This window comes from Oreochromis aureus, linkage group 11 (genome assembly GCF_013358895.1).
Source record: "Oreochromis aureus strain Israel breed Guangdong linkage group 11, ZZ_aureus, whole genome shotgun sequence".
NCBI classification, from domain to species: Eukaryota; Metazoa; Chordata; class Actinopteri; order Cichliformes; family Cichlidae; genus Oreochromis; species Oreochromis aureus.
The window spans coordinates 25,526,944-25,554,167 of NC_052952.1; the positions used below are offsets into that span (position 1 = coordinate 25,526,944).

The 27,224-nt window shown below is 39.1% G+C and overlaps 1 protein-coding gene across 5 annotated transcripts; it reads right to left on the reverse strand.

Moving 5' to 3' along the window:
• Positions 1–3,742: 3,742 nt before the first annotated feature.
• LOC116313748 (polycomb protein SCMH1) lies at positions 3,743–25,343 on the reverse strand. Of its 5 annotated transcripts, none has more exons than XM_031731529.2 (17): positions 25,120–25,289; positions 24,497–24,629; positions 22,731–22,799; positions 22,413–22,490; positions 21,919–21,989; positions 21,579–21,813; positions 20,222–20,310; positions 19,801–20,047; positions 13,211–13,455; positions 12,680–12,871; positions 11,967–12,093; positions 11,658–11,858; positions 11,181–11,351; positions 10,484–10,606; positions 6,905–7,036; positions 4,749–4,882; positions 3,743–4,598 (listed from the first exon to the last, which is right to left on the reverse strand). In XM_031731529.2, the coding sequence occupies exons 3-17, from the start codon at positions 22,753–22,755 to the stop codon at positions 4,479–4,481; spliced, it is 2,190 nt and encodes a 729-aa protein (XP_031587389.1). In that variant the 5' UTR covers positions 22,756–22,799; positions 24,497–24,629; positions 25,120–25,289; the 3' UTR covers positions 3,743–4,478. The 5 variants fall into 5 exon arrangements, with proteins under 5 accessions (XP_031587389.1, XP_039475715.1, XP_039475714.1 ...); XM_039619781.1 differs by having other exon boundaries at positions 25,212–25,275; XM_039619780.1 differs by lacking the exon at positions 24,497–24,629 and having other exon boundaries at positions 19,801–20,044; positions 25,212–25,343.
• Positions 25,344–27,224: the final 1,881 nt, after the last annotated feature.

Below are 27,224 nucleotides of genomic sequence, written 5' to 3' on the forward strand. Positions count from 1 at the left end.
GATCTGCAAGCCCACAAAACTTCCTTTCATGCATACCGAAACTCTCTCACTGCTCAATGGCGTATGACTGTTAGCAATGACAGAAGAGTACTGAGGAGCTCAGCACGGCATTATTGGTAAACATCAACTGCAGGGTTTCCCCAAATACCACTTTAAGTCATTCCAAAGAGGCAGCCACAGATGTTGGTTATTCACTATGATATTTAAAGTCTTCTGCCTGCTGCCCTAACAGAAAAACAACAATGGCACCTGAAAAAAAATCCCACAACAGTGTTAAGAAGTAAAGTGAAAACTGACTTCACAGCCTTCATAAACACAACATGCAGCACACGGAGCTGTTATTTCTATAAATAGCGCTGGCTTCACGCACAACATATTGGCTAGTATAGCACACCAACAAGCACAAGCATCAGCCACAAGCTCTGAGCCTGTCACATGTGCCTGAGCATAACACACAAACAGCACAGACTCTGTGTCATATGCTTGCATGCACATGGAAATGTATTTTATCCTTCTTGATGTCACTTACCAGGGTGGGTTTGGTCACTGTTTTCAGTCTTATGTGATTTGCTTTCTTCTCTTTACTGGCAGGATGTGGTTAGACTTTTCTGTGTTGTGCTGTGTTGCTTTGGTAGAAGTAATTTTGTGCCCACGTGCCCATTAATCCAGTCAGTCTGACAGGAACAGTGACAGCAAAATTACCAGAAACAGAATGAACAATAGGTTGAAAAAAATGGATAGATGAATGGATTGATGGATGGTCTTTAAGGTCACCTTTCACTAAAAAAAACAAAAGTGTTTTGGTTAATGTTGCTGATGTTTGACTTCAATTGTGCCGAATGATTTGCAGTCACAGGACAAAATAAAATATGTGCACCACCCTTTTCAGCATATTTAAAAAACTAAACAGTCATGCCTGCAAAAAAATCATCAAAGAAAAAACTCACAAGCACCAAATAAGTACATATATTTTTTACACATTCAAATCAATAAATCGTAAATTGGGAGCTCCAGATTGACTCCCAATGAATATATCCTCCTTTGGAGTCGACAGGTGGAAGCTATCTTATTTAAACCCTTTGACATGGAGCGTCTGATGTTTTCTCAGCTATTGAAGGGTGCGCTTGTATGCCAAGATCTAAAGAGCTCTCTGGGGCCTTCAGAAAAATGGTTGTGGATGTGTGTAACTCTGGTAAGGGATTTGAAAAGATCTCCACATTTTTGTGAAATAAGTAATTTCTCCGAAACGAACATCCCCAAATAGATCTCAAACAACTGGCAGAGATTTTGACGTTAAAAGAAGTTTCCAAGAACACGACCACAAGATCTTCATTTGTAACTGTAGAAGTCCATGCATGTACTATCATAAATACATGCACATATTTGAGCAGCATGGAAGGCAAACTAAGAAGAAGAAAAAAACCCTTTTGCTTTCCAAAAAGAACCGTATAACAAAGCCATGGTTTGCCAGTGAACATACTGGCAAAAACCAGGCCTATTGGAATAATGTGCTCTGGACAGTCTAATCAAAAGATTTAGCTGTTTGGCCACAGTAAAGGACATGTTTGGCAATGACCAAAGACAGCTTCTATGGAAGAAGCTCCTCATGCCAACTGTGAAACGTGGTGATTGAAAAGTTATGATTTTGGTTTACTCCACAGTCTCTAATACTCGGCAGCTTGCAGCCATTGATTCAACTATGAAATTTGCATCATATCAAAGAGTGAAGCCATCTGTCCCAAAGTTTAAGTTGGAAGTGGACCTTACAACAAGATAACGATCCTTAATACACTGACAAATCTACAAGAGTGGTTCAAAAAAGAAGAAACGGAGGCTTAAGGAATGACTTAATTAAAGCCCAGATTTGAATCCAACTGAAATGTTGTTGGGAAATCCAAAACACACAATGCATGTAAGAAAGAATGAAAAAAAACCCATCTTACAACAGAAGGGAGTTTTGCATGGAAGAGTAAAAAATTTGAATTTGGTGGAATATTATGCAAGGAAGTTTGCTACAGCAGTCAAGGCAGCAGGATGGTGCAGCGGTTAGTACTGTTGACTCACAGCAAGGAGATTCCTGGCTTGAACCCAGCTGGGGTCTTTATTTGAAGTTTTCATGTTCTAATGCATTTGGGGGTTTCCTCCAGGTACTCTGACTTCCTCCCACAGCCAAAAGACATATGTTTACATGTAATTGGTGAATTCAAATTGGTTGTGGCTGTGAGGCAGATGAAGTGTATGTGTGTACCTTGTAGTGTGCAGTGTGCTATAAATGCTGGTATATTTACAAGGGTGTTAATTCTTCCACAGACTGACATCTGCTAACACTTTTGTTCAGTAAAAGTTTGCAAAGCTATTTTTGTGACGTTAAAGCAGAACATGTTAATCCAAAGGTGATATATCAACAAGGATCAGATGTTTTCCTGTCTAAAAATATCAAAAAAGTCATTTGTTTCCACATACATGAATGCATGTTCAGTTTGACACAATTTAAAATTATTCTTCTGAATATTACTAATTGCTCTGTGTCAACTCAAACAATCTAAGTTTAAGGTGTGGGCCTACAAGCATTAAAAGGCAACCCATGCAATCGTTATGTGGAAACCAGAAGCCTGCCTTGCACAAGCACTGATAATGACATTTCAGTGAACCAGGAGACACTATGTCCTTGTCAGTAAACCTTTTAAAATTAAGGGAGAAGGTACAGATGTCATAGTGATATTTGGCAACACACAAACTGTCATTCAACCTTTTATTTCTTCATGAGCAGATTGCTGCAATGTTCCTTTATCAGATAATCAATCAGAAAAACACCCAAAAAAACCACAGCGTAGACTTTAAATTGCTCAAAATGCAGCAGCAAGTGATAACTCTGTTCGTTGAAGCCTGGACTGACTGCCAATTTGTTTTAGAATTACTGTCTCTTTACTGCTAGTGAGCAGCCTGACATCCTCAGGCAGGAAACAGTTCCCACTTCACCATAAAGGCAACAAAGCAACTGCAGTTAGAGCTCCTTAGTTTTGGGAACAACCTGCCTGAGGAACTCGATTTGCCAAGTATCTTTTAATCTCTTTTAAACAATTATTAGTTTTCCTTTAAATTTTAATATTTTTATTTAAAACTGTTGAGTTTCTGTGTTATTTCTGAAGTTGCACTGTATTAAGGATTTTTATCATTTATCCCAGGAGTTAAAACTTATGGTTTCTAATCTTCTTCTGATCACCTTTTTTCCTGCAGACACGACTATATTTGTGCATAGTTTTATTCGAAAGCAAATAATATGAGTCTATGTCTTTAAATACCCATAAGACATTTTTAAATATTGGAGGATTAATGAAATAACATGTACAAAAGGATATGGTACTAACAAAGAAGAAACATATAATAGAGGCAGCCATGTGAAATAGGCCTTACATGGTATAAAAATATCACTGATATTATCATGCTGTCTAACAGATGGAGATATGCCCACCCATGGTAGTGCATGGCAGTGTCCCTAGGAGAGACTAAGGACATGACTGAAAAAAGGTTGACAGCTATATGCTGCCCTCTGCTGGTGAGAAGAACTCTCAACAAACTAAATGTGATCATCAAAATACAGTTTATCTATTCTTGTGAACGATTTTCAAATTTCAGCTTTTTCATTGTTGCACGTTGTGTGTGTGTGTAACAGCAGACTGTTAATGCAGGATATACATTGGAAATTGTGACCAAAAAAAATAAAAACCAAGAAAAAGGAGACTTGAAGTATTATATATTTATTGAACAATGTTAAGCATGATAGGGCTCTCCATGTAGGAACTCTAATAATATAGTATAAAAAATTAAAAAAGTACAAATAACAAAGACAAGACAAGGCATTGTAAACAACATCCAGAATAAGAGAAAAAACCCATCTTGATGGCAGTTTTTCTCAGAATAAAGTTTTATAAAACACGTTTTTCTAATCATAATTATTACTGTTGTAGTTGCAAAATTATGCCTCAAACAGAGACTGATCGGAAGAAATCCCAACTATTGGGATGTAGCATTTCTTTTCTTCCTTTAGGGTTTTCTTTTTTTAGCATATTCCAACACAAAACACTGAAAAAGTCCATATACTGTATTCATGAAGTACAAAATATGAAATGTACAGATAAATGTAACATAATAAAAGCAGGCCAAAAGGCCTTTTACAGTTAAAATGGCCACGTATGATTCTTCAAGTTAGACTGAAATGCAAAACTGATGACAGACGAGTGGCTGATCCTACATATCCCATGCTGCCTTAGGGCTGGATTGTGCTACACAAAATAAACATCCCTGACTGAATGAGGTCAGAACAAGGGCGTGTATACTGGATGGAGTATGGTGGAAGTTGCTACATGTAAATTGTCAGCATATGTCCATTATGAAGTGCATGATATACTGAACCTAGAACATGGAGGTGGCGATACAGTTAAGTCCTTCAGAAGGCTGCGTCTGGTTGACTGATGTCGTCAAGCCCGTTTAAGCTTGTCAATGTGGAAGGTGAGTTTGAGGGCAGGGCCAAGCTTCAAACCCATGTATTTCATCATCATGTCGCTACGCAGCAACAGAAGGGCTTTCCCATCAATTTCCTGTAACAGAGGAATGCGAGGAGAAATAAACCTTTTTGTTTTTTCTTCTTTTAAACAGAGCTGCTCAAAAGTGATGAATAAAACTGATATCTACACGTTTGAAACATTCACTATACATTTATTCATATGAATGAATGAATGGATACGTACATGTTTTCTAAAAAGGTCAGCATGTGGGGCCAGAACTGGGTCGATATCCCTGATATACTGCATGACTTCATCTACTGTCCACAGGTTGGGATCCTGACCGCTGGGCCTGGGGCTCTCACGGAAACTACCTGAACCTGGGAGCAAATGCGCAAATACAGATTTATAAGAGAGTTATTCATTGAGTGGTTCATCCACACGTATTAGTCTGCAATAAAAAAAAAAACCATGTTTATCACTGTCCCAGTGCAGTGGGCTTTTGCACAGGCTCAACATCTTTTTTGACAATTGAGCTGAAATGATGGATCCCGAAAATGTAGTGTACTCTTTTTTGACAAAACTCTATTAAACTTTTTGCAGTCGTGTGATTATAAATTTCAGTGGGTTTTTGGGCTACCACTACAAGGGTATTATTTTAACTCAAACACACAGGCTGCACAGGCAAACAGCAGTGAACGGAGTGTCACTGTCTACTACACATTTTTCACCTACTATAAGATAACACTCAAATGCCACCATTTCTTCTTTCAACTGCTCCCTTTAGAGATCGCCACAGCGGATCATCTGTACCACCTTATCCTTATTATCCTCCTCTGTCACACCAACCCTCTGCATGTCCTCCTTCACTATATCCATGAATCTTCTCTGTGGTCTTCCTGTTTTCCTCCTGCATGGCAGCTTCATATTCAGCATCCTTTCTCCTTTATATCAACTATCCCTCCTCTGCTCATCTCCAAAATATCTCAGCCTTGAGTCTCTTATCTCCTTACTGCTCAACCTGAGCTTCCCCTCTGATGTACTCCATTCTAACTCCCAATGAAAAACCTTCGCATCTTCAATTCTGCCACCTCCAGCTCTGTGTCCTCTCTTTGTGTTAGTGTCAGAGACTTCAAACTGCTATTAACATTTGAATTGGGTCTTTCCAGTGAAATAAAAGTGGCATGAGTGGCACAGAGGGTAAGAAAATGCACTACTGATATCTGGTAAGTAGCAATTTAGCCACTGAAGAGGCCATTTCTGACCAAACTCTTCTCATGACCTCTTGAATGGACCTATACCATAGTGCAGCTTGTAGTGTAAGAGCAGCTTAAGTGCTTATTAAGGGCAAAAAGCTGCTATATAAATACCACTGCATTCACTGGTGTGTTTGGTTTCACTGATTGTCATTTTAAGGCAAATGTTAAGAGCTAATTACATGGCAGTGATGTAATTGCACCCGATCCTCCATCAATGATATACTCGCTCATCCAGCTCAGAGTCCATCATAACTCTCAGGTTAATGTAACAAGTGAAGTGTTAAGTTTTCTTGTCACTGTTTGGCTGTATTGTACAAACTAGTGAAAATTACAAAGACGACCTCGACTTGAGCACAGTTTTGATGAAGACTATTGGCGATCATTGTGTGCAAGTTTGACTGATGCTTCAGGACGAATACTGATTCTTTTGAATTGTGAACTGACAGACAGACAATGAACGCCTCGGCATAACATGAGCTCATCTGTCATTTGGTAATATATGCTTTAAAAAACAAATCAAAAAACAAACAAACAACAAACTACAACATCAGAGGTCAAAGAACTACAATTGACTTCACTTCCTGTAATGCAGACACAAAAAGGGGGTAGTTCTAAACAAGTTTTACAAGATCTGTGGCACATTTCTACTGCGCTGAAGACATTTATGTATGTGTAAGTAAACATAAAGCAGAGAACAATTTACATATGCACAATATGGAAAAATTTAACCTTGAGAACCCATGCAATGAAGCTCCTGGTGCACTTTTTGTGCTGACATTAATGACAGAGGAGGTTTGGAACTGAATATAATTGACTCAGCAGAACGACTATTACATACATTGCTCCTAGGTCCCAAGTGGTCCCGCTTGATAGCTTTACTTGTCCTGCCACTCCAAGGCTGTTCTTAAACATTTTGCAATTTTTTGCAATAACCACCACACCTGACAGAGGCATATCTAGCAGGGAGGCATCCTCTGACACCACCATGCTTGAAGTTCGTAAATAACCTTAGTTAAAACCAAACTTACTGGATTACATGTCACTACATTAGCATTTACAGATGTAATACATTCACACTTACAGATTTGTGGAGTTTTAAATGAAGGAAGCTTTTTATAGATTCAATGTTGTTTCTCTTCCTACCTGTAGAGTTGTTATGATGCAGCAGTTTGGAGGATGACCTCGGGCCAGAAGTCAGTCCTGTAGAGTTTTGGGAAAGGGGGCTCTTCTTTAAGTGCTCTGATGTGGCAACACTGTTCTCCATGAAGGACTCACCTGGAAACAAAGAACACAATTATACTAGTACCTTAAAAAAACAAAGAGGCCCCACAGCTAAACATCCAATGTAGTAAAAAAAAGATAACAAGTAACAAAAAAGAGGCCCAACTGACAGCGTATTTGTCAGGCACGCTGTACTTCGCAGCGATTTTGCTGTACCCCTCAGAGAATATCACGGTGATTTAACAGGGTTATGGCATTCTGTAAAAGTATAAGGGCACTTTGAAGGGGATATTACCCCTTTTACACATATATCTTCCAATATTACATTAACTTAATTAAAATTTAAGGAAATGAAGAGATGATTAAATGATTAACCTCCTGCCCCAGAATTTAATAGCATTCGCTCTTGAGCTCTGTTTAACTACCTCCTTTAAATGATTACAGAAAGCTTTACAAGACAAGTCAGAGCACCCAGTTATTACAATTAAAATGTTTGACAGAAATATGATGCCGGATTCCACTTTGAATAGCCGCTGATACTAAATGAATGGAATCCTTTGATGTCAGCATATTTCCAGTTATTTTTGCACACAAATAAAGAACAAAGAAAAATATCAAGGCTCGCAAAATTTCAAAATCCCTGGTAGCCCTTCGGGCAGGCCCTCTTCAGTTTTTGGTAGCCCAAAATAAATTTAAGTAGCCCGAATAAAGAAGAGAGCAATTTTTTAATGTTTTGTTTCCTTTACAATATTATACATTAAAGTATAATATTGTAACGGAAACAAAAATTAATCAGAAAGTTGTTAAAATACAAATCACAACAACTGTATAAAAATCAGTCATCAACTCAAATACTTGGTTCTAATTGAACAGAAATTTCTATGAACTTGTAAGAACTGTGTAGAACATGAATCAGTCTGTGTCAGATCCTGAATCTGAAATTTCCACTAAAGTCACACATAAGGGGTAAGTGGAACCAAGATCTAGGCCATTTGCTTTTTGAAGTTTGCAAAGACTGCTAAATTTTGACAATGGTAGTTCACTCTTTACAACATAGTACGCTTTTGAAAGATTTTTCAGGACTTCTGCTTGTGCTTGGTTTATTTTTAGTATGTTTTTTGCAATTGCTGTTTGTTCTGGGAAAGATATTGCAGACTGGGCAATAATGCATTTCTTGCATTTCTCATGGTCTTTCTTAAAATTACTGGTCCCAGTTACAAAGGCGCTTGTCGACTCAAATGAAATGAAACTCACGACACACCCGGCAGAACATCATGTTATTTAGCTCGTCATATTCCAGCCACATAAATTCTTTTGTCCATGAAACCAAAAAATCTGAGCTTTCTTTTTGCCTCAGTCTGATTTGTCATAACTTTTCCGTTTTGTGGTAGGCTTTTCATTGGCTGCCCCTTCTTCACCCTGACCTGTCTTATTTGGCTCAGCAGAACTAAAATACCGGCGTAAATCCTGCTGCTTTTACACACGATTTTGCGAGCCCTGAATATGATTAAAGGCGTTTTACAAAAGAGAAATTTACCAGAGGCACAACATACACGCAGTGATGCGAGAAAGAAAGTTTTTGTTAACACACACCTGAATGCTCCAGACAAGCAAACTGCTAAAACTTCTGCCTTCTTGCTGATGATCAATAAATCAAAGGCATTTCATTAACAACACTTGGCTGCTACTTAGCCTCTTAATTCCTATGGATGCAGTTAGGCTCTCCTCTGAAAAAGCTCCCTCTTTTAATACACAACTGTATTTGGTACCACCGTGTGTGCCCACAATAAAAACAAATAGGTTCATAAAGAATTTTTTACTGATCAGTCCTCCAAAGAAACAGCCTAATTCTTTATTAGAGGAGTGCAAACAACTCAAAAAAATGTGTTGCTAACATTTTAAAGCACAACTAGTGTTGCCTGTTTGCATGTTCTCCCCGTGTTTGCGTGGGTTCTCTCCGGGTACCTCCGGCTTCCTCCCACCGTCCAAAGACATGCAGCTTGTGGGGATAGGTTAATTGGATAATCCAAATTGCCACTAGGTGTAAATGTGCGAGTGAATGTGAGTGCGAATGGTTGTCTGTCCCTGTGTGTTGGCCCTGCGACAGACTGGCGACCTGTCCAGGGCGTACCCCGCCTCTCACCCTATGACAGCTGGGATAGGCTCCAGCGCCCCCCGCGACCCTGAAAAGGATAAGCGGAAGCAAATGGATGGATGGATGGATGGATGGATAGTGTTGCCTAATATCCTTTTAATTTTTTTTTTTTCTGAATTGTTGATTCTACTTGTGTATCTATTAAACTTTTCCTTATTTTCTGTTCGTCACCATGATGAACGCTAACATTAAATGTGACCAAAAAGTCAAAAATGAAATCAAATAATCCATGTAAGATGAAGGCTTCATACTACTTTGAATAGACTGTTTCACACAGTTTTTGCACTCTTTAATCTTTGTGATGTCAAAGAGAAGAGATCTTAATATCACACGGCTCAGGCTTACCTGCTATTCAAACCTTTTATTTGTAAAAAGCAGCCAACTTTCAGAAGAAAGTTGGCTTAAAGGGAGACCAGCTAGTGATGGTACAGCTCTGTAGTTGATCCACTAAGGCCCGGTATAGTCCAAATTCAAGGATAAAAGTATGGAGCAAGTAGATGGACAATAACGTTAAATTATGTTTTTTGAGAAGTGATAAAAACATAATAATTTCATCTAAAATCATAATGATAAATTATATATATAATCAATATAATTTGAATTAGATTTGTAGTCTATTTGTAGTACTGAAGGCAGGCCTTTGATTTGGAAGTACAGCTCAGCACCAAAGACTGACTCAGCATAGTCTAGGGTCGTACAGGGTTATACTCCCACCAGTAGTGTGTGGTTATTGTTATTTTAACTATTACAACTTTCTACTCTGCTGTGAGGAAGCATGCACACTTGGTGCCCATGCAATGTGGTGGTCATTATTTAATGCTCAATTTTATGTCAGTTAAAACGCAGTACACACTGCAAACACCTGTATGCCTTATAAAGATCTATCTACCTACCCTACCTACCTATCTTTTCAAGAGATATATAATATATACAGCTTTGTAAACTAGAAATTTATGTCACATTGTTCATTTCAGGTAGCATTACATTCAACAACGGCACATTTCACCGTTTAAGCATTGAGTTATAATGGGAAGAAAAACTGACACAAGGGGGAGCACCAATATTACTTTACAGCAGCCACACAGAAAAGAGATTTTTTTTTTTTTTTAACCAGCCTCATGATCTGGTGATCAGCCAATGCCAGCCCAATATTCAGCTGATCAGTTATTTTAAAATGCCATTTAATGATCTACCAATACATATGTCACCTGACTACTAATATTACAGACTTTCATGGATAGACTAATATATATTTTGCCTAGCTCTAAATAAAAGCAAAAAAAAAAATCTATATGAATGGTAGTATGAGTAATAAGAACAGATTATGAATGAATGAAACAGCTTACCATCAGTGGAGTGCCGTGGGATTTTTGGCAGTTTAGGAGACAGAGGATTGCTGAAGTCCTGAAGGAACCGCTTTGTGCTTCGTACTGGGCCCACTGTCAGACTGTCTCCAAAACTTCTCCTCTCTAAAACAAGCACACATGGGTTGAAGAACAGCTGGAGGCTATTGTGCCATGTTAACTAAAAATCAAGAAGCTGGATGTGACAAAGATGCAAGTCAGTGTACCGGAGCGGTGATATTTTAGATCTCTAACAATTACGCTGAATGCGTGTTACATAATTATCCTTCGTTTTGAGAAAAAAAGAGAGCATATTTTAGGCCACATTGCCCAACCCTAGTTCTCTTCACTACCCCTGTCTATGCAATTTCAAGAGCAAATCAGGATGCATTTTCTAGAAGCATATTGCCAACATCTCTGCATAAATAAGGCAGACACATAATAGTTTGCTGTTTCCGCTGACCTAAACCACTTAGAAAAAGGCCTAAACCAGTCTTTTCCTACTAAGCTTAGCATGTTTTTCCACCTGACACAATGACTATTATAAAACTTTAACTGCCTTTTCATTAAATTTAATAAAGGTGAGCAGAGTCTTTGACACTGGTACTCTTACTAATGTAAGAGGTTTGTTCTAACAGCTATGTTAAAATAAATTAACACTGCACACGTGAACACACAGTGGGAAAACAGCGACCCTGACCTGTAGTGTACGTGTGACTGTCGTAGTGAAGACCGCCTCTGGCTACAGGCTGGCTGCCAAACAAAGGATCACAGTGCAGGTTGTGGCAAAGTTTTTCCAGGAAGCGGAGGACATAGGTGACACTGCTGACAGTTGGCAGGGTCAAGGTGTGCTGCTGCTGGTCAAAAAAGGCTGGAAAAGACCGGATGGATATTAATTCAACTGCTTCATTCAAGTGTAATTTAATAAACAGGCTGTGTTACAGATGTGAGTGAGCTTTCATGAATAAACAAAATCCGACCCACACAATCTGTGTAACATAACTCAAACAACAACAATAGAATCAGCCAAGTGGTTTGTTTTATTTTTTCGTACTTTGTTGGTTCTTGATGTTCTCGTGGATAAGTCAGCATTGCCACAATAAATTCATAAGCACTAAATCAAAAAGAAGAAAGGGTGAAGAAAGTGAATTTGCTTTCAAATTAGACCAATGCACACCTGAAATGACTTCTCCTCCTTGTCCAGATTTCAGGCAGGAGAAGACTGTGCCCTGGTTGTGAGCAGAGTCCACACAAGCTTGGACACACTGCTGAAGCACCGACGAGGCTCGGCCTGGCCCAAAGTGGTCTGGCAGCTGTTGGATACGCCGCTGGTCTAAATGGGGTCCCATCTTGCCGTACTTGTTTAGGTACACACAAACTAAAAGGCGAAAGGTATATGACCTTAAATGACACTGAATGAAAAAGTTGATGCAAAAAACCCCAAAAAGCAATGTGCATTATGTGTAGGCCTGTGGACGCTGTGTACCTGTGGGAGCCTGTAGTGCAGAATTGGGGATGGTAGCATTGTCCAGGGGCACAGTGCTGGTGTCAGGCTCTGGGGTACTGCTGGTGGGAGACGTGGGGACTGGATTAGGTACCACTCGTGGTTTTCTCTGTATGCAAATACACAAATTTAGAGCCATCAGCAAATATATTTAGAAAAGCAAATAAAAGAACTGAGCTAAGTACATTCCTGTAAATGATAATGGAAAACTAAACAAACATACAAACGGGATGCTGCCAACACTACCAATGGCTGAGCACTGTGCTTTTGCAACTGTATGCGCCTAATAAATGGATACCAGCTCAGTCTATCTTACCCATAAACAAATATATCGTTTATAAAGACATAAATATGATGAAACCAAAGCTTTTAAAAATTTTTTTATAGTATGTATGTTACCTTACTTACAAATGAGCAGGTATGTTTAAATAGCTAGGAAATTTATGATAACAGAAACAGGAACGGGCTTTGTCTGATCAGAGGGTTAACTAACAGGTTAGTTTCTGGCTAAATAACTTAATCCAAATATAGTCAGAAAACACTGGACAAGCCTCCAATGAATTGCGCTCCAAGAATTATACTGCAGAAGTTACCCTTTTCACATTTTCATCAGCATTTCTCAAGCAGGCAGCTGTTTATGTGACAAGAAGTTGTCTAATGACAGCTGTGGGGTTTTTTTCGTACTGGACGGCTACCTTGCTGCCAGGTTTTGGCCCTCTTTTCTTTGGGATCTTGATAGGTTCTGCCTGAGTCTGACCCTGCTGCAAAGTTATCCTCTGCGCCCAGTTGGCAGGCAGTCTGCCCCTGGTTCGCCCTGGGCCTGTCACAGGCCGTCCTGGCCCAGCCATGGAATCCTCTAGCCAGCTAGCTCTCTTTGCCCACCCCAGCTGCAAACAAAGAGCAAAGGACACACAGTCAAATAGGGATGCCTCTTTTTTTAATAATGTCCCTCAAACACAAAACAAATAATCAAGGCTGCCATTGTGACCAGTCTCATAGTTTAATGTAAAGGTTGGTAAAAATTAACTTACCCGTTACTTCTTTTATTAACAGGCTATAGAAATTATTTCTACCACTTGGAATTGAATTGAAAAATTCAACAGCAACATGTTGTCTCAGGAACACTGTCCCTGCGACACTGGACAGAAACTATTTGTATACTATATGTAAGCGTCATAACTGCTTCACTATCACACAAAAGTAAAAATCTGTTTTTTCATGCCCACCTTACTGCCTGGTTTTGGTCCTCTCTTCTTGGGAATTTTGACGGGTTCCTGGACTTTTTCTGGCTGGATGATCTGTGGTCCCAGTGTAGAGCCCTTCTGATTCCAGTGCCCTGTCACTTTGGTTTTCCTGCGGCCTGGCTTGCGTCCTCTCTGGCCTGGAGGCCTGCCCACCGTGGGGCTGGGATGCATGACTGGGCTCTCCACACTTCCGTCTGTCAATGCCCCAAGGCTTTTAGGCAGCACCACTGTAAGCGTAAAGAGAGAAAAGAAAATGGGAGAAGGTGAAAAGCTGCTTGGTATCGGCAAAAAAATGAATATAGAGTTACTGCTCCGTGCCTCTCAGTTAGGTATTCACATCTTCCATATTCAGCCTACAATTTAGAAGTCTAAATCTAGAACGCCTTTTGTGGTTATGTTATGTGAACAACAAGGGCAACGTGTTCAGTCACAATCCTAAATCAACTTCACCACACACCTGCTGTGCAATATGCACACAACATTGCCACATAGCAGAATGAGTCATGTGCTTGATACATTCAAGTAGCCTTTGTGCTGTTGGCTGCAATGTCCTCACATGCTTCAAATTGAAGCCAAATAAGAAGCTGGCTGAGTCACGCACAGACATTAAGTACTCTCTGTGCATGTGGAAGGTACTTGGTTTTCTGATCTCTACTCTAAGACTTTCTGAAAAGCTAAAGGTAAAACATGTTATCTTCAATGGATGACAAAATCCAGATTGTTTACAACATCTGAACTTCTTTCAGTGGCACTAAAGCCAAGAAGGTCAAACTTTCTTAGCAACAAAATAGTTCTTTCTCAAACTACCTCCTTCAGTTATAAGCCCAAGGACACCACAGTGCAATTCTCACACTCAAGCACTTTTTACAGTCTTGGGGAACAGGTAGCGAGCAAAAAAAAAGAAAAAGAAAAAGAGGAGAGTGGTCACATCAGAAAGTTCCCTTTTTAAGACTGCTCACTCACTGAATTTAAACTTTCAGTCATTTTTTTTCTGCGCACAAACAAAATCAGAAAACTCAAGACTGCTGAGAAATTGACAGCAATTTGACTTTGCACTCTTTTCCAGTACGGCATCACCACTGAGTGGTAACCAAGCCTTTAATAACATTAAGCCACAGAAGAAAGAATACACCCTTTTTTTGTTTGGTGCTCAAGGGCTGAGAAATTATTTTTGAACTGATTAATAAACAATCTACCAAAGATCTGGCTCATTCTTTGATCATGCCATAACTCTAAACCAAGTTCAATAAAATTCAGTGTGGTAGATTGCATAATTGTGTTGAAAGTCAAACAGAGACTTTTTTAAATTTACATTTATTTGATATAAACTATTTCCTGGGAAAATAACCAAGTCTGCGGATATGTTTAATAGAAGTGCTACTTCTGTTTTATTAAACAAAATTAATTTTCATTTCATTGGTGGCAGTGGAGTAGTATTTGATATGCCTCAAAATCTGATCAGATACAAATGATCTCTTTAGGCAGATCCCACTAAAAGTACAGGCAAATAAAGTATATGTATCAATTTGGTGTTACATCATATATAACATAGTGAAATCACACAATCAGGCGTTATCTTTGTAAACTGTTATCCACTGTACCCTGCAAAATGAAGATCAAGAAAAAGCAAAAGAAGGACTAAAAGATATCAGGTAGCAACTGAAAGAAGAAAAATAAGCAGTTGTTAAAGACAGAGGTTACGAAAGATGGTTACCTCTTCTTCTACCTTTAAGACTCTGCTGGCCAGAAAAAAAAAAAAAGCAACATAGAAAAAGCACAAGAATTAAAACGCAAATGAAGAAGCAAGCTTCTGCAAAAATTTATCTCCAGAATATGAACACACAGCCCTTCACTCCTGAATGTGAAGCACTTGTGAAATCACGTAATCCCCAGAGAACAGGCGCATGTTAAAAACATTAACAGAGGGCCTCTACTAAATACAAGAAAACAACCAAGCAATCCGTGTACTTTACATAAGCCATTACAGCTGGCAAAACTTCAAGAATGTGTGCATGCAAAAACAACCGCACAGAAAAACAGAGCCACAGTATAGTCGGAATATCTGGCTTCATATGCACCTGCAATTTAAAACACGCTTTCACACACTGCACAACCGAAAGTGCGCTGGTATTCATCCTGGATCAGCTGGGGACAGATTTACGAGAGGAGCGGCCACATTCATTAACACAGGTCTTGGCCCGTGGGGCTGTATTTATTAAACACACGTTCACACAAACAGACCAATCAATGCAACACACAGTCTGCAGGCTACTGCTACTTTTCATAGAGAAGTCACAGAGAAGCTAAGGAGAAAAAAAAGAGGGAAGGAAAAAAACAAAAAAAGAAGACAGCTGATTGATCCTAAACAGATTGAACAAATCCTAGATAATATGTTTAACGGTGTAAAGAGCTTGAGGTTACAATCAATTGCACTGCTTGTAAATACAGCCAAGCAAGCGCTTAACAAGCAAACCCTTGTTTTTTTTCTTTATCCCATGAGTGCACCGAGTTCACCGAGTTCACAAAGCCACCACTACCAGCTTCATATTACAGCAACATAACTTCTACAGCGCTTTTGATCTAACGCTCTATGACTGCATTTCAGTAATTTCATTCATTTTACTCACCGTCTGTCTCAAACGAAAGTCAAAAGTGTCTGATTGTCAGCACAGCTGTCCTCAAATTCACCCTCTCCTCCTGCCCTGTCCTCCTCTCCCACTCTTCCTCTGACTCCTCCTTTTCTCCCTTTTTCCTCCCTTCTCTTCTTCTCTCCTCCCACATCTACTGACAATGTAAACAATCCACCTTTCACAGCATATGTCTGTCTTTTCTCTTGATTTCTGCCTCTTTATTCTTTCCAAGGTGTCTAATCAGACTTCGACAGCCAGTGTGCCAATGAGAGGCCTGTGGAGGGGCACACAGACTCATTTCACTCACGTCATGGCCTCATTCTGCTAACTGGGCAAGTGCCAGGCCTACATAAAACACTAGCAGGCTACAAAGACATATCCTCCATTTCCCTCCCTCAATCAGCTCCTTCACATATTGTGGATTCTACACACGAGGACAGCTGACCCTGTGGCTGATAACCCTTGTAAGCCACTTCTACCTTCTGTGGTTCTTCTGTAACACATTTCCAGCTTTGAGTCTGGCTTTTATTCCTGATGTTAAACAAGTTAAGACAGCTACAATGTCTGAAATGTAACTGCTTTACAAGAGCAGTGACTGATTTTTTACCACAAGTCACAAAGGAAACAATATATCACAAAGAATTGCTGCACTGTAAACAGTCTTCTAAAAGAGAAGTAAAAACCGCAAGCATGCCTACTTTAACATTTTACAAACCAAACTGAATACAAATGGACACTAAGAGCCAACTCTGCACTTAAAAAACCCCATGCAAATAGGAAGGAGATTTTTAACAACACTTTAACCATATGCAGTGTAAGTAAATGTGGACATACAGCAGATGGATAAAATAAAAGCAAAATTCTCATAGAGTAGTGAAATCTAATCCATGAGTCAGGAATAAATAATACCTTTATCAGGAGTTATAAGTTTTTTTCCAGACTTAGTCACAGATGTGTTGATGAACTATGTTTATATCCATACAATTTCTGCACATAAATAAACCTTTTAAAGTAAAATAATGCAATTTGAGCACCCAGCTCCGATTATTTTCATTTTATTATTACAATTTCGGTGTTACAATGTTAAGATAATCAGGATGACAGAGAAAGAACCTCTAAGTAAAAGCCGTTTTTGGAGTAGAGCCGGCAAAAGCTTTGTCCGCCGTCATTCTCCAAAGCTTCTGTGCAATCCCTAGAGGCCCCATCTGTACCTGTCAACCTCACATGCACCAGGTAGGGACTAGCAGTTGCTCTTGCATGACAAGCTTTGCTGTCAGAAACACCCTTTAGTCCAGGACTACGGCTGCCCATTTGATAACTAATTTTAATCTTGATTGTGACATTAGCTTCCAAAGTGTAAATGGACATCACATTATCAAGAAAGAAAGCAGCAAGTGCTGTACAACACAACTATTTTATTCAACCACCTGAAAACACGATAAACTGCAGTATAATTAATGCATGAAGCACAAGAGAAACAATGCAATGATTACTAAAATCAATCATCCAACATCAACTCAGACAGCACACGCGTACTATGTGTCACTAAGATGGGCTAGAATCACCGACACAATCTCCAAAGATATGTGTCCAAAATATGTGGCGAGTAGAGAAAGGTTTCCAGAAAATAGTCAACTTACTGGACAAAAGATATATTATCAAAGTGAAAATACCTGCATTATGTGCAAAACATCACAGGGGAAATTTAGAGGAACACAAGGCTACTGAGTACTATGAGTTTTATTCACATCCATTATGCAGATACAATGAAAGGAGTGATTGACTTTATATTTAGTTTCTAGGAAGTGCACTTTGATCAGGTGAAAAAAAACCCCCCAGACCCTATTTCAAAACCTTATTTAATTAAAATTAAATGATTTAATCTGCAACCCTATAGGAAATGATACTAGAAAATCGGGATTTTAAATATCACATTACAGCTTGCATCCAAATTTCATGTCCCATTTGAGTGCTGATCTCACTTTTATATTTCACATCTACCTTTCTTTCAGGTTAAACCCCAAAATGGACTATTTTCACCGTGCCACAAACTTAAGGTATGCTTAAAAACAACAAAGAAAACAAAATGAATATATACAAATACAGTATTATTTCCTAAATAATAACTAATTACTACCCAGAGAGTGAGCTGCCTTGGCGGAGGATTGCACTCTCAAAGTGTTGCTTGCTTTTTTTTATTTCTTCTAATAGCTGCACTTATTTATATGAATGAGCAGGACCAATTTTTTTAATTCATGCAACAAAGTTTACATTAGCAGCAATGCATGACAGCATGAATGTGAAGGCAGTGTTATATTTGCATGAAAGTGCTATAAAACATTTCTGTCACTGTAATTTTAATATCAATCAATATCACAGGGATTGCCGTTTTGGTCATAATTGCGCAGTTCTATCCATGAATCCGATATAGTGTATTTTATAATCAATAACACTGTTTTTTTTAATATCTTGCTGCATTTTGTATAAGTTCATACTTAAGTTTTAAAAAACAAACCACTAAAGCTATTCTGTTATACCTGTATGCAAAAAATACACTGCACCCAAAATATTTCATAGTTCAGCAACACTGATCAATCTAATAAACTTAAACCTACACCATCCTCCCTATTCTGGTATTTTAAAGAGTACTTAGAGGAAATATTAAACAACCAAACTAATAGGGTTGCCAACTCCCAGCAAAAAAATAGGGAACCACCCCCCACCCTCTGCCTCATGATGCTTAATTGACGTAATCGACTTTAATTTAATGCATGTGTAAAACAAATGCACAGAAAACAATTATTTTTCTACAATAATTAAATAGATTCAACATCTTTCTTCAACAGAATTGCAGACTGCACAGATGGTACCTTCTCAAAAGAAACAGTGCTATAGCTTACTAGGGTATTTATTAGACTTAATAGTTACTATATACAATAATGGACTTCTATACATTTTACAACAGATGAAAACTTTTGTTGTAAGATTCAGATAATTATTTATTAAAAGCTAGACATTTTAAATGAGAATAAGAAAGAAAAGTATTTCTTTGTGCCCCCTTTTCCCTGTTAATGCCCTACCTGCCCCCCTGGCAAAACTTTGCTAGATCCGCCCCTGCACAGTTACCAACTGTCAGCTGGTGTAGAAATTATCCTGGTGTAGAAAGTAATATTAAATAAATTCTAACAACAGGTTATCAAGCTTAAACCTGCTGCTGTTGTTTATTCCCTGGTTTCCTCTTTAGGCAATAAACAAACAAGAGAGACAGGACTCGCGACAGAAAAGCCGATCAGCTGATCATTGATCAGTTTCATGATTGAAGTAGCAACAGGAGAGGGAGGAGGAGAGAAGACGAGACAGTCGCTCCATATGTCGGTTGTTAAGCTGAACGTTTGAATGCTTTACAAACATTCAGAGATGAACTTACACGCTTGCTTTACTTCTCTGGGATAGCTTTCTCAGATTAGAAATTCCGGTTTGGTAGCGAGGCTCCAAATGCGCAACCAGACCGCTGACAGGTCTCGCACACCACAGCCGCTCTATCACGTAACGCATACTGCTCCGACGTGCTAAGGTCACAAGCTGGGTTTTGTGAGGCGCTTTTGTGATATTTAATGGATCGGATTACATTTTTTATTTCTCTCCGATATCCGATCCAGTAATTTAGGTCAGTATCGGACCGATACCAGTACGTAATATCGGATCGGCCCATCCCTAATAGATACCATCAGTTATTTTCAATGATGGAACACTTGCTCAGTATAGAGATAACTCAAGCTCTGATCACCGTTTTAGAAGATCACCAATATTATAGTACAAGCCAAACTTTAAATCCACTGTACTGCAGCAGAAATAGAAAGAAGACTTAGACACAAAATACAGAGAAAGTCAAACTAAAGTTATATACACTCTTAGCTATCACCGTATTTATGAGGTTCATACCTTTCGTGCCAGGTGGCTGAAGATTGTCTCCAGTGAGGGCACACCAGCCAACAGGGAAGATGTCCCTTGAGTCATAGCGGCAGTAGTAATCAAAGGCTCCTCGCCAGCCATCAAAGGTGACCAGCACCTCAACTCCACGCAATGCACCTACTGTCGCTGGGCAGATAAAGTGGGGATTTTTCCGGTCTACAGCCTCCAGCTTCATGCCCACCTGGAAAGAGTTCTGCTCTGGGGCGGGAGGCTCCTGCTGGGGAATATGGAGAGAAAGAAAAGGGTCAGATATGGTAGTTATCAAACAGTCAAACCGAAAACCAGTACATTTTTGCTATCTGAAAGATGTTCTTATTGCGCCATACATCAGAAGACTTGGCCATCTTTGTGAATGCTGAGCTTTTTGAGCTTGTGAGCCTTGTACAGGTACCTTGTGAAAGATGCGAGAGGGAGCCATCTCTGCTCCATTTAGTGTTTTCAGAAGGAACATGGGCCAGGAGGACGCATTGAGACGAAAACCTGAATACGGACACAAATATTCTCATTACGACACCAGCTTCAAAATGAAAAGGTTGAATCACCATGAATCAAACAATGAATCATGAAATTATTCTGTAAAGTAAGCAAAAGTGAAAAGAATCATTCATTATGATCAAGGATAATCACTACGAAAGTAGTAGGCAGTGTTAATTTTGACATTCAGTTTTCAGATTCAGTTTTAGTCATGGTCTTTTAACTAAAATGTCATTTAGTGTTAGTCAGATTTATGCATATAAATTCATTTAGTTTTAGTCAACCACGTATCAAAAGAGTACCACAGACTAAATCTGAAGTTGGTTCAGTCGACTAAAATATAAAGTGTAAAGTTTGCCATGTTCTTAACTGGTCAAAGTTGCTCCACACTGATTTTTTAAGGAAAATTAAAAAGGTAAACTGTTTTACTCCTCTCTTCCTTCCTCACTTTGACATTTTGTTTCTTTCATGAGTTTCATGGAGCACGGGAATCTCCCCACCCACACACCCACCCACACGTCTGGGTTTGCTATCCTCGGGACATCCCACTGACACAATGCTTTCGCTAGCTGCTTACCCTAACCCTAACCAACAAAAATGAATCCCTAACCCTAACCCTAACCCAATTGTAACCCTGACACTAAAACCACATTTTGAGTGTGAAAAATGCCTTCAATCCCATGGGGACTTGGATTTTGGTCCCCATTAGGGCTGTAGGTCCCCACCAGTATAGTAAATTTCAGATTTTGGTCCCCACCAAGATAGTAAGAACCCGTACACCAGACCTATCCACTAACACTGCCTATAGTCCGCCTGTCCTCTTCCTATGTTTCCACTGACGCACACTGTTGGCACACTGTGGGGAGATACGCATGACAAAGTCTCTCTTTATTAAATTGGCAAAGAGTGTCGTCGTGCTTTTGGAGTTATTGAATGTGTGTGGGTTAGAGTTCATGATTAAGAAAGAGAGAGAGACACACACACACACTCTCATCTTGTTTTTATTTGTCGACAAAAGTGTCAATACATGTCTTCATAGTTTTTGTCCTCATGCATTAGTTTTTATTTAGTTATCATCTTGTTTTGGTCAGGGAAAAAAAAAACGGTCATTGATGAAAACTGTGTCTCTAAGCTCTTTTTAAGTCATCATAATATGACTCAATTCGACTCAATTGAAAGTGACAGAGCAGAGATAACAGTAGAGTTTGTGAAGTTAATTCATGACTGTGTGAAAATACAAAGATGCTCATGTGTGGCTGTGCTTGCGTCCTCACCAAGTGGTGGCTGCAGCATGCCTCCATTTTTTTCACAGCTGCCGATAGGCTGGATCTCTGAGGAATCCACCAGGCGCCAGAAGTCGTTTTTGTTGTCAGACCCATCCAAGCGCAGCCGCAGCCGCGAACCCGTCAAGCCCACCACTGTGGCGATGCAGGTAGACGTGGTGTTTCGCGGGTCCTGAGCCTCCAGTTTCATGCCTGCCTTGAACTCGTTTACTGGAGGTGTTAGGCTCTGGACAGTGATGACAGACAGGTAAGTAGTTAAAATATGGAAAAAAAAGAAAAAGGAATGAATACATAAAAATGACACTTTGCAATCAGCCATGAATCTACATACCTGTCTGAAACATGAGGCAGGGGCAGCAATAGTGCCTGTCTCTTTCAGGTATTTCTCCCAACTGAAGTGCCCTGCAGAATAACAGGAAACTTTAATACATCTTTTTCCAGTCACGCACACTGCCACCGTTGTTACATTGTATGTACAAGATTTAAATTTTTACCTTGACAAAAATATATATATATCTTTTTTTTGTAACAAATTCAATCAATCAATCAATCAATCAATCAAAGCTTTATTCGCCACATGCAGGTTGCCCTGCAGTGAAATGGGACCCCCCCGACCTTACACATAAAACACAGACATTACATGGGGATACAGGTCGGAGATTGGTAGCATTAGAGAAAAACATTGAAATGTACATTACAATGGGAAAGTACAAGAGGAAAAAAATTGTCCTAATAGTTAATAAAAATACTGAAACAAAAACAGTGTCACATTGTTTTTGCTTACATTTGGTGAACAATTACTTCATCTACCATTGCGTTATATACCTTGGTACTGTGAGGGCACACGGGAAGGCCGTCCACTCCTAGCATGCTTAATCCTTCGGGCATCTTTCCACTCTATCGCTAGAAGAGCCAAGAAAGGCAAGAAAATCCTTTAACTATGGGTAATCTTCTCATCAGTCAACATGTTGCAATACCTGGCAAAAATCACTGCTCCAGGCAATGGCAGGAATTAGAGGACTACTACAACATAACATTCGTTTTCAGAGCATAAAAGATGAAATGCATCATATTTCTAGCTTCACCTACACTCTAGAAATAATACAACATGTTAAAAATATATTAATCATAAAACAAACTCACCTTTCTGTGGTACAGGTTTCCTCATGCTCCAACAATACTGACCAACTAACAAAACAAAAGTGGCCTCCACTGTAAAGGTAATAAAACACATAAAGCTGAGTTAAAACTTAGTCATGCATGTTTGTGGCATTTTTTTCTTTATCTATTTAAAAATCGAGTCACATTCGAAACATTAACACACACACACAAAATGTCACCTTGAAGTCTGGAGACAGTTCGGCACAAATCAGCTGACATGATGCTTTTGAGACGACACTGCAGCATCAAACCTCAACAAATCCATTTACACACATTGAATTTGAAATTTTCAGCCAGTTTAAATGGAGCTGTGTTATTCTACGGTATTGGCCTTAAAAAAAACACCTTGAGGCAAGTGTTGTTGTGATTTGGTGCTGCATAAATAAAACTGAATTGAATTGAGATCTTGGAGAAAAAAAACAAAGACAATATACATTTCAAAGTTTTTCCTACATGGAGAAAATCTTGACACCCCCCTACAAGAGATTTTAGCCAGAACTTGTTTACAAGCACTGTAATAGCACCTGTTAAATTGAGTTTCATTTTCTCAAGTGCAACAAACATTTTGTTTATCAAATGACCAGAAATAAACAGGAAATTTAGGGATTTCTCTTCAATAAGGAAAAACAGACTTGTAGCCTTTACTGTGCACCACTCTATTAAGCATAGACATTCCCAAAAAACCCTAAATTATACTAACAGATGGTGGAATATTTCTAAAATCATAGATAATTAAGGCAATCAAAATGTATAACTCTTAATTGACATCATTAACAAAGAACCAATCACACTAACATATTCTATAATATATTCTTGAGCCCAAAGGCTCAGCTACTACATATAAAATGTACTATTGTTTTTCAAAGGCAACAGAGAACTGGAGACTTTACTAAAGCTTACTTGTCTTCTCAGGGGTTCATCACAAAGATCAAATGTACACTGCATGTGGACTTAATTTAGTTTTTCACACATTGCACATACATTGTGAGATCATAATGAATAACTTTCTTGAGCTATTGACTGCTTATGTAAGAGATTTATCCAAAAAAAATGACACCTGTCTCTCAGTTAAAGCAGCAGAAATAGCACCCAGCAAACACATTATATACTTAAATCTTCTCCTCTTGAAAAAGCTCCCACAGTTCTCATCTGGAAATATTATGAATGACTTTCCATTCAACTTTGATCAAATATTTTAATAATTAGTTTTAAAAAAACAAAAAAATAGTACCCACTGATTACAGAAAATTGCGTTATTGCCCATAATATAATACATACTGTCTTGAATGTTCATCAATGTCTCGCAGCCTGTCAGTAGGCCAAGGTTACGGCAAGAGCAACATGTTTTAAGGCCCAGTGACCCCTGTTACCTAACCCCGGCTCACAAACACTACAAACCAGACACAACACACAGGTCAGCAGGTCAACGGATATAAACAAGTGCTTCAAGTGGCTGCTTCTCCAGTTTCCCCACAGCCCACTGCGAAATTTATTACCACAAAGTAATCAAACAAGGCCGATATTTAAGTAGTTTTAGCCAGAAATATGAGGACGTTAGTAACAGTCGCAACGCAGATGTTAACCATCTGCCAAACATTTGAATTTGCTGAGGAAAAACATTCCCGCTTTATGATGAGGGCTGTTATAAATTAACCGAGCTTGCGTGGAAAATGTAAAAGAGCAAAGGCAGAGCATCCACAGTGTCGCTTAAACCAGATATGGGCTGTTCATATTATAAACGCGCCTACCTTATAACTTCATAACCGTTTTGCTGCGTTTCTCCTTATCGGATGAGCTCCCTTTCAATAGAAGTGCGCCTTTTTCCGCCGCCAAAGGGGGGACGGCTCCCAAATTAAAGCGACCGGCTCCCTGTTTTTCAGGCTGAAAAAAGTGACAGGACGACTGGCATCAGTGCTCGGCAGCAGCGCATTCCTCCTGTTGCAAACTCCAGGGAGTAACAGTTGTTTCACACATAAATGGAACTCCTATCTTTATATTCAGAAGCAAAATATCACCGGCTACGTTGGAGAAATTTACAGAGCTTCATTCAAAACACAAAGCCAGCACATGGGACCCTCTTCCCCGCCCTCTCCTACGCTTTATTTCCCTGAATACTCATTTACATGACAGCAGTGTTAACTGTATTAATCAGGAGTTTAACAGCAACCCCTGCGGCACAAACCTCCCCAAACACCACTGAATGAAAGTCAAACATGCATGAAGCCAGTGCAGACATCTCATCCAGCAGGCTATGCTACGCACGGCTTCACAGACATGCCCACGGATTTAGCGTGCTAGCTTAGCATGCTAGGTGGCACGCTAGCTCGCCGACCTGATTATAAATATTAGCATTAGCAAAACGGGAGCGTACCAGCACTGTGAGGTTAGTTAGCGGTCATTTCGGCTCAGCGCTGAAGTCGAGCCTTAACGGAGATGCCGCTCGGTGTATCCGAGGATGTTTACCTTGCTTTGTAACGTGTGTATTTGTTTCTAGCGTTTTTGTGGGTCCGCCATTTTTTCCCCTACACGATGAGGAGGGGTGTTTTGCCAACATTTCTTGTCTGGCAGACAGTCCAGCAGACGGGCAAGTCGAGCTAATGATGGGGAAAGGCACAACAGTGATCCCTAGTGGCAAAAGCTGGTATTTTAAGTAGTTGTTAAAAAAATCAGTGAAAAAGTTTTATAATAATAATAATAATTATTATTATTATTATTTTACATAGTTATATGTTTCAGATCATCAAACTGATTTCACTCAAATAGAACCTGTCGCATAAAGTGAACTAGGCTTTAAGGTTGCACAAAGTAACACATCATGTCACGATCTAAAAAAAAACAGCTGAGAAACAAAGCCACTGCTCTTCTGTCAGTCTGGAAAGCGTTAAAATCTATTTCCAAGGCTTTGGGATTCCAGCAAACCATGTTTAGAGCCAATTTCGCAGGCCTGCCAAAATTACTCCAAGAGTGTATCCATGACTCATCTAGGAGGTCACAAAAGAACCCAGACCACCCTCTAAACTTGCATTAGTGATCAGTGACTTGACAGTTTAGGTCAGCGTTCATGATTCAACAATAAGAAAGAGACTGGGCAAAATTGAGTCCATGAGAGTTTAAAGGCAAAATCCTCTGCTGACCAAAAAGAACACAAAGTCTCATCTCACAATTGCTAAAAAACATCTCGATGACCCTCAAGACATTTGGGAAAATATTCTGTGGACTGATGAGACAAAAGTTTATGTTTCTGGAAGGTTTGAGTTCTGTTAAATCTGGCATAAAACCAACAGAATTTCAAAAAAACCACATCATACTAACAGTAAAACATGGTTTTGGTAGTGGTCTAGGGCTGCTTTGCTGCTTCAGGATTTGGACAACTTGCCATCATTGATGGAACCATAAATTCTGCTCTCTACCATAAAATCCTGAAGGAGAATGTCTGGCCAACAGTTCGTGTCCTGAATCTCAACCGCACTTATACAAGAAAATGAAGGAGTAGCCAAATCAAATTCCAGATTTAAATCTGACTGAGATGCTTTGGCATGACCTTAAGCAGGCTGTTCATGCTCAGGCGTGGCTGAATTAAAGCAGTTCTACAAAAAAGGGCCAAATTCCTCCTGATGTAAAAGACTCATAGCCACTTGTCACAAACACTTGGTTACAGTCCTTATTGCCAACGGTGGCACAACCAGTTATTTAGCTTTAAATATCTCGAATATCTTAAACCTATGAGAAGCTATTTTACAGCCAAATCGTGTTACATAAATTATTTATTTAATTATTATTTATTTAAGTTGAAAATTTGAAACATATATATATATATATATATATATATATATATATATATGTATATATGTAAAAGAAAGAAATCATAAAGGGGAAAAAGCACAGCACAGGACTCTAAGTCTTATATGCATTTTTTGTCTCATATCTCATGGCACAGACATGGATGACACCGGCATATTTTCAATAAGCTAGTAGTAGGAATCAATATTAATACAGGTAAAATTATTCAAGCATTTTATTCACTATTTGTATACAGTAAGTGTTTACACTACAGTGACACTTATCATGCTGATTTAAAAAAATGTATGAATGTTCCTGTTTTCCTGTTTGTGGATGAATTTTAGTACTAAATAAATACAAAATGACAAATGTTCATCAACCATAGGCACCTGGGAATACTCACATCTCACATATAATTAATTGTGCAAATTTTAGAAATACGTTAATGCCAAACATAACTTCCTAAAATATAGTTTTGGATGTGCATAGTCCTACCTAGTATGGCTGCTGTAGGACAAACATGTTTTAGTCAACAAAGAGAGATCAAAAACATTAAATTTAGATTGTAGCCCACGACTCCTACTGGCTGGCGTGTTTCTGCTACTGTTTGGACTGGATCCGGTTGCAACCAGAAGCTTTTCCCAACCTGTGGGAGGCTGTCAGTCCACTGTTTACCTCAGCTGTCAATGTCAACTA

Bases quoted from the DNA above. Each gene is read 5' to 3' on its own strand.
- LOC116313748 (XM_031731531.2), bottom strand. From the start codon at position 25,302: ATGTTGGCAAAACACCCCTCCTCATCGTGTAGGGGAAAAAATGGCGGA. The intron at 12,094-12,679 runs GTAGCCGTCCAG...ATTTGCATACAG, and splicing joins GGCCAAAACCTGGCAGCAAG to AGAAAACCACGAGTGGTACC. The intron at 7,037-10,483 runs GTAAGCTGTTTC...CTTTGTTTCCAG, and splicing joins CCCACGGCACTCCACTGATG to GTGAGTCCTTCATGGAGAAC.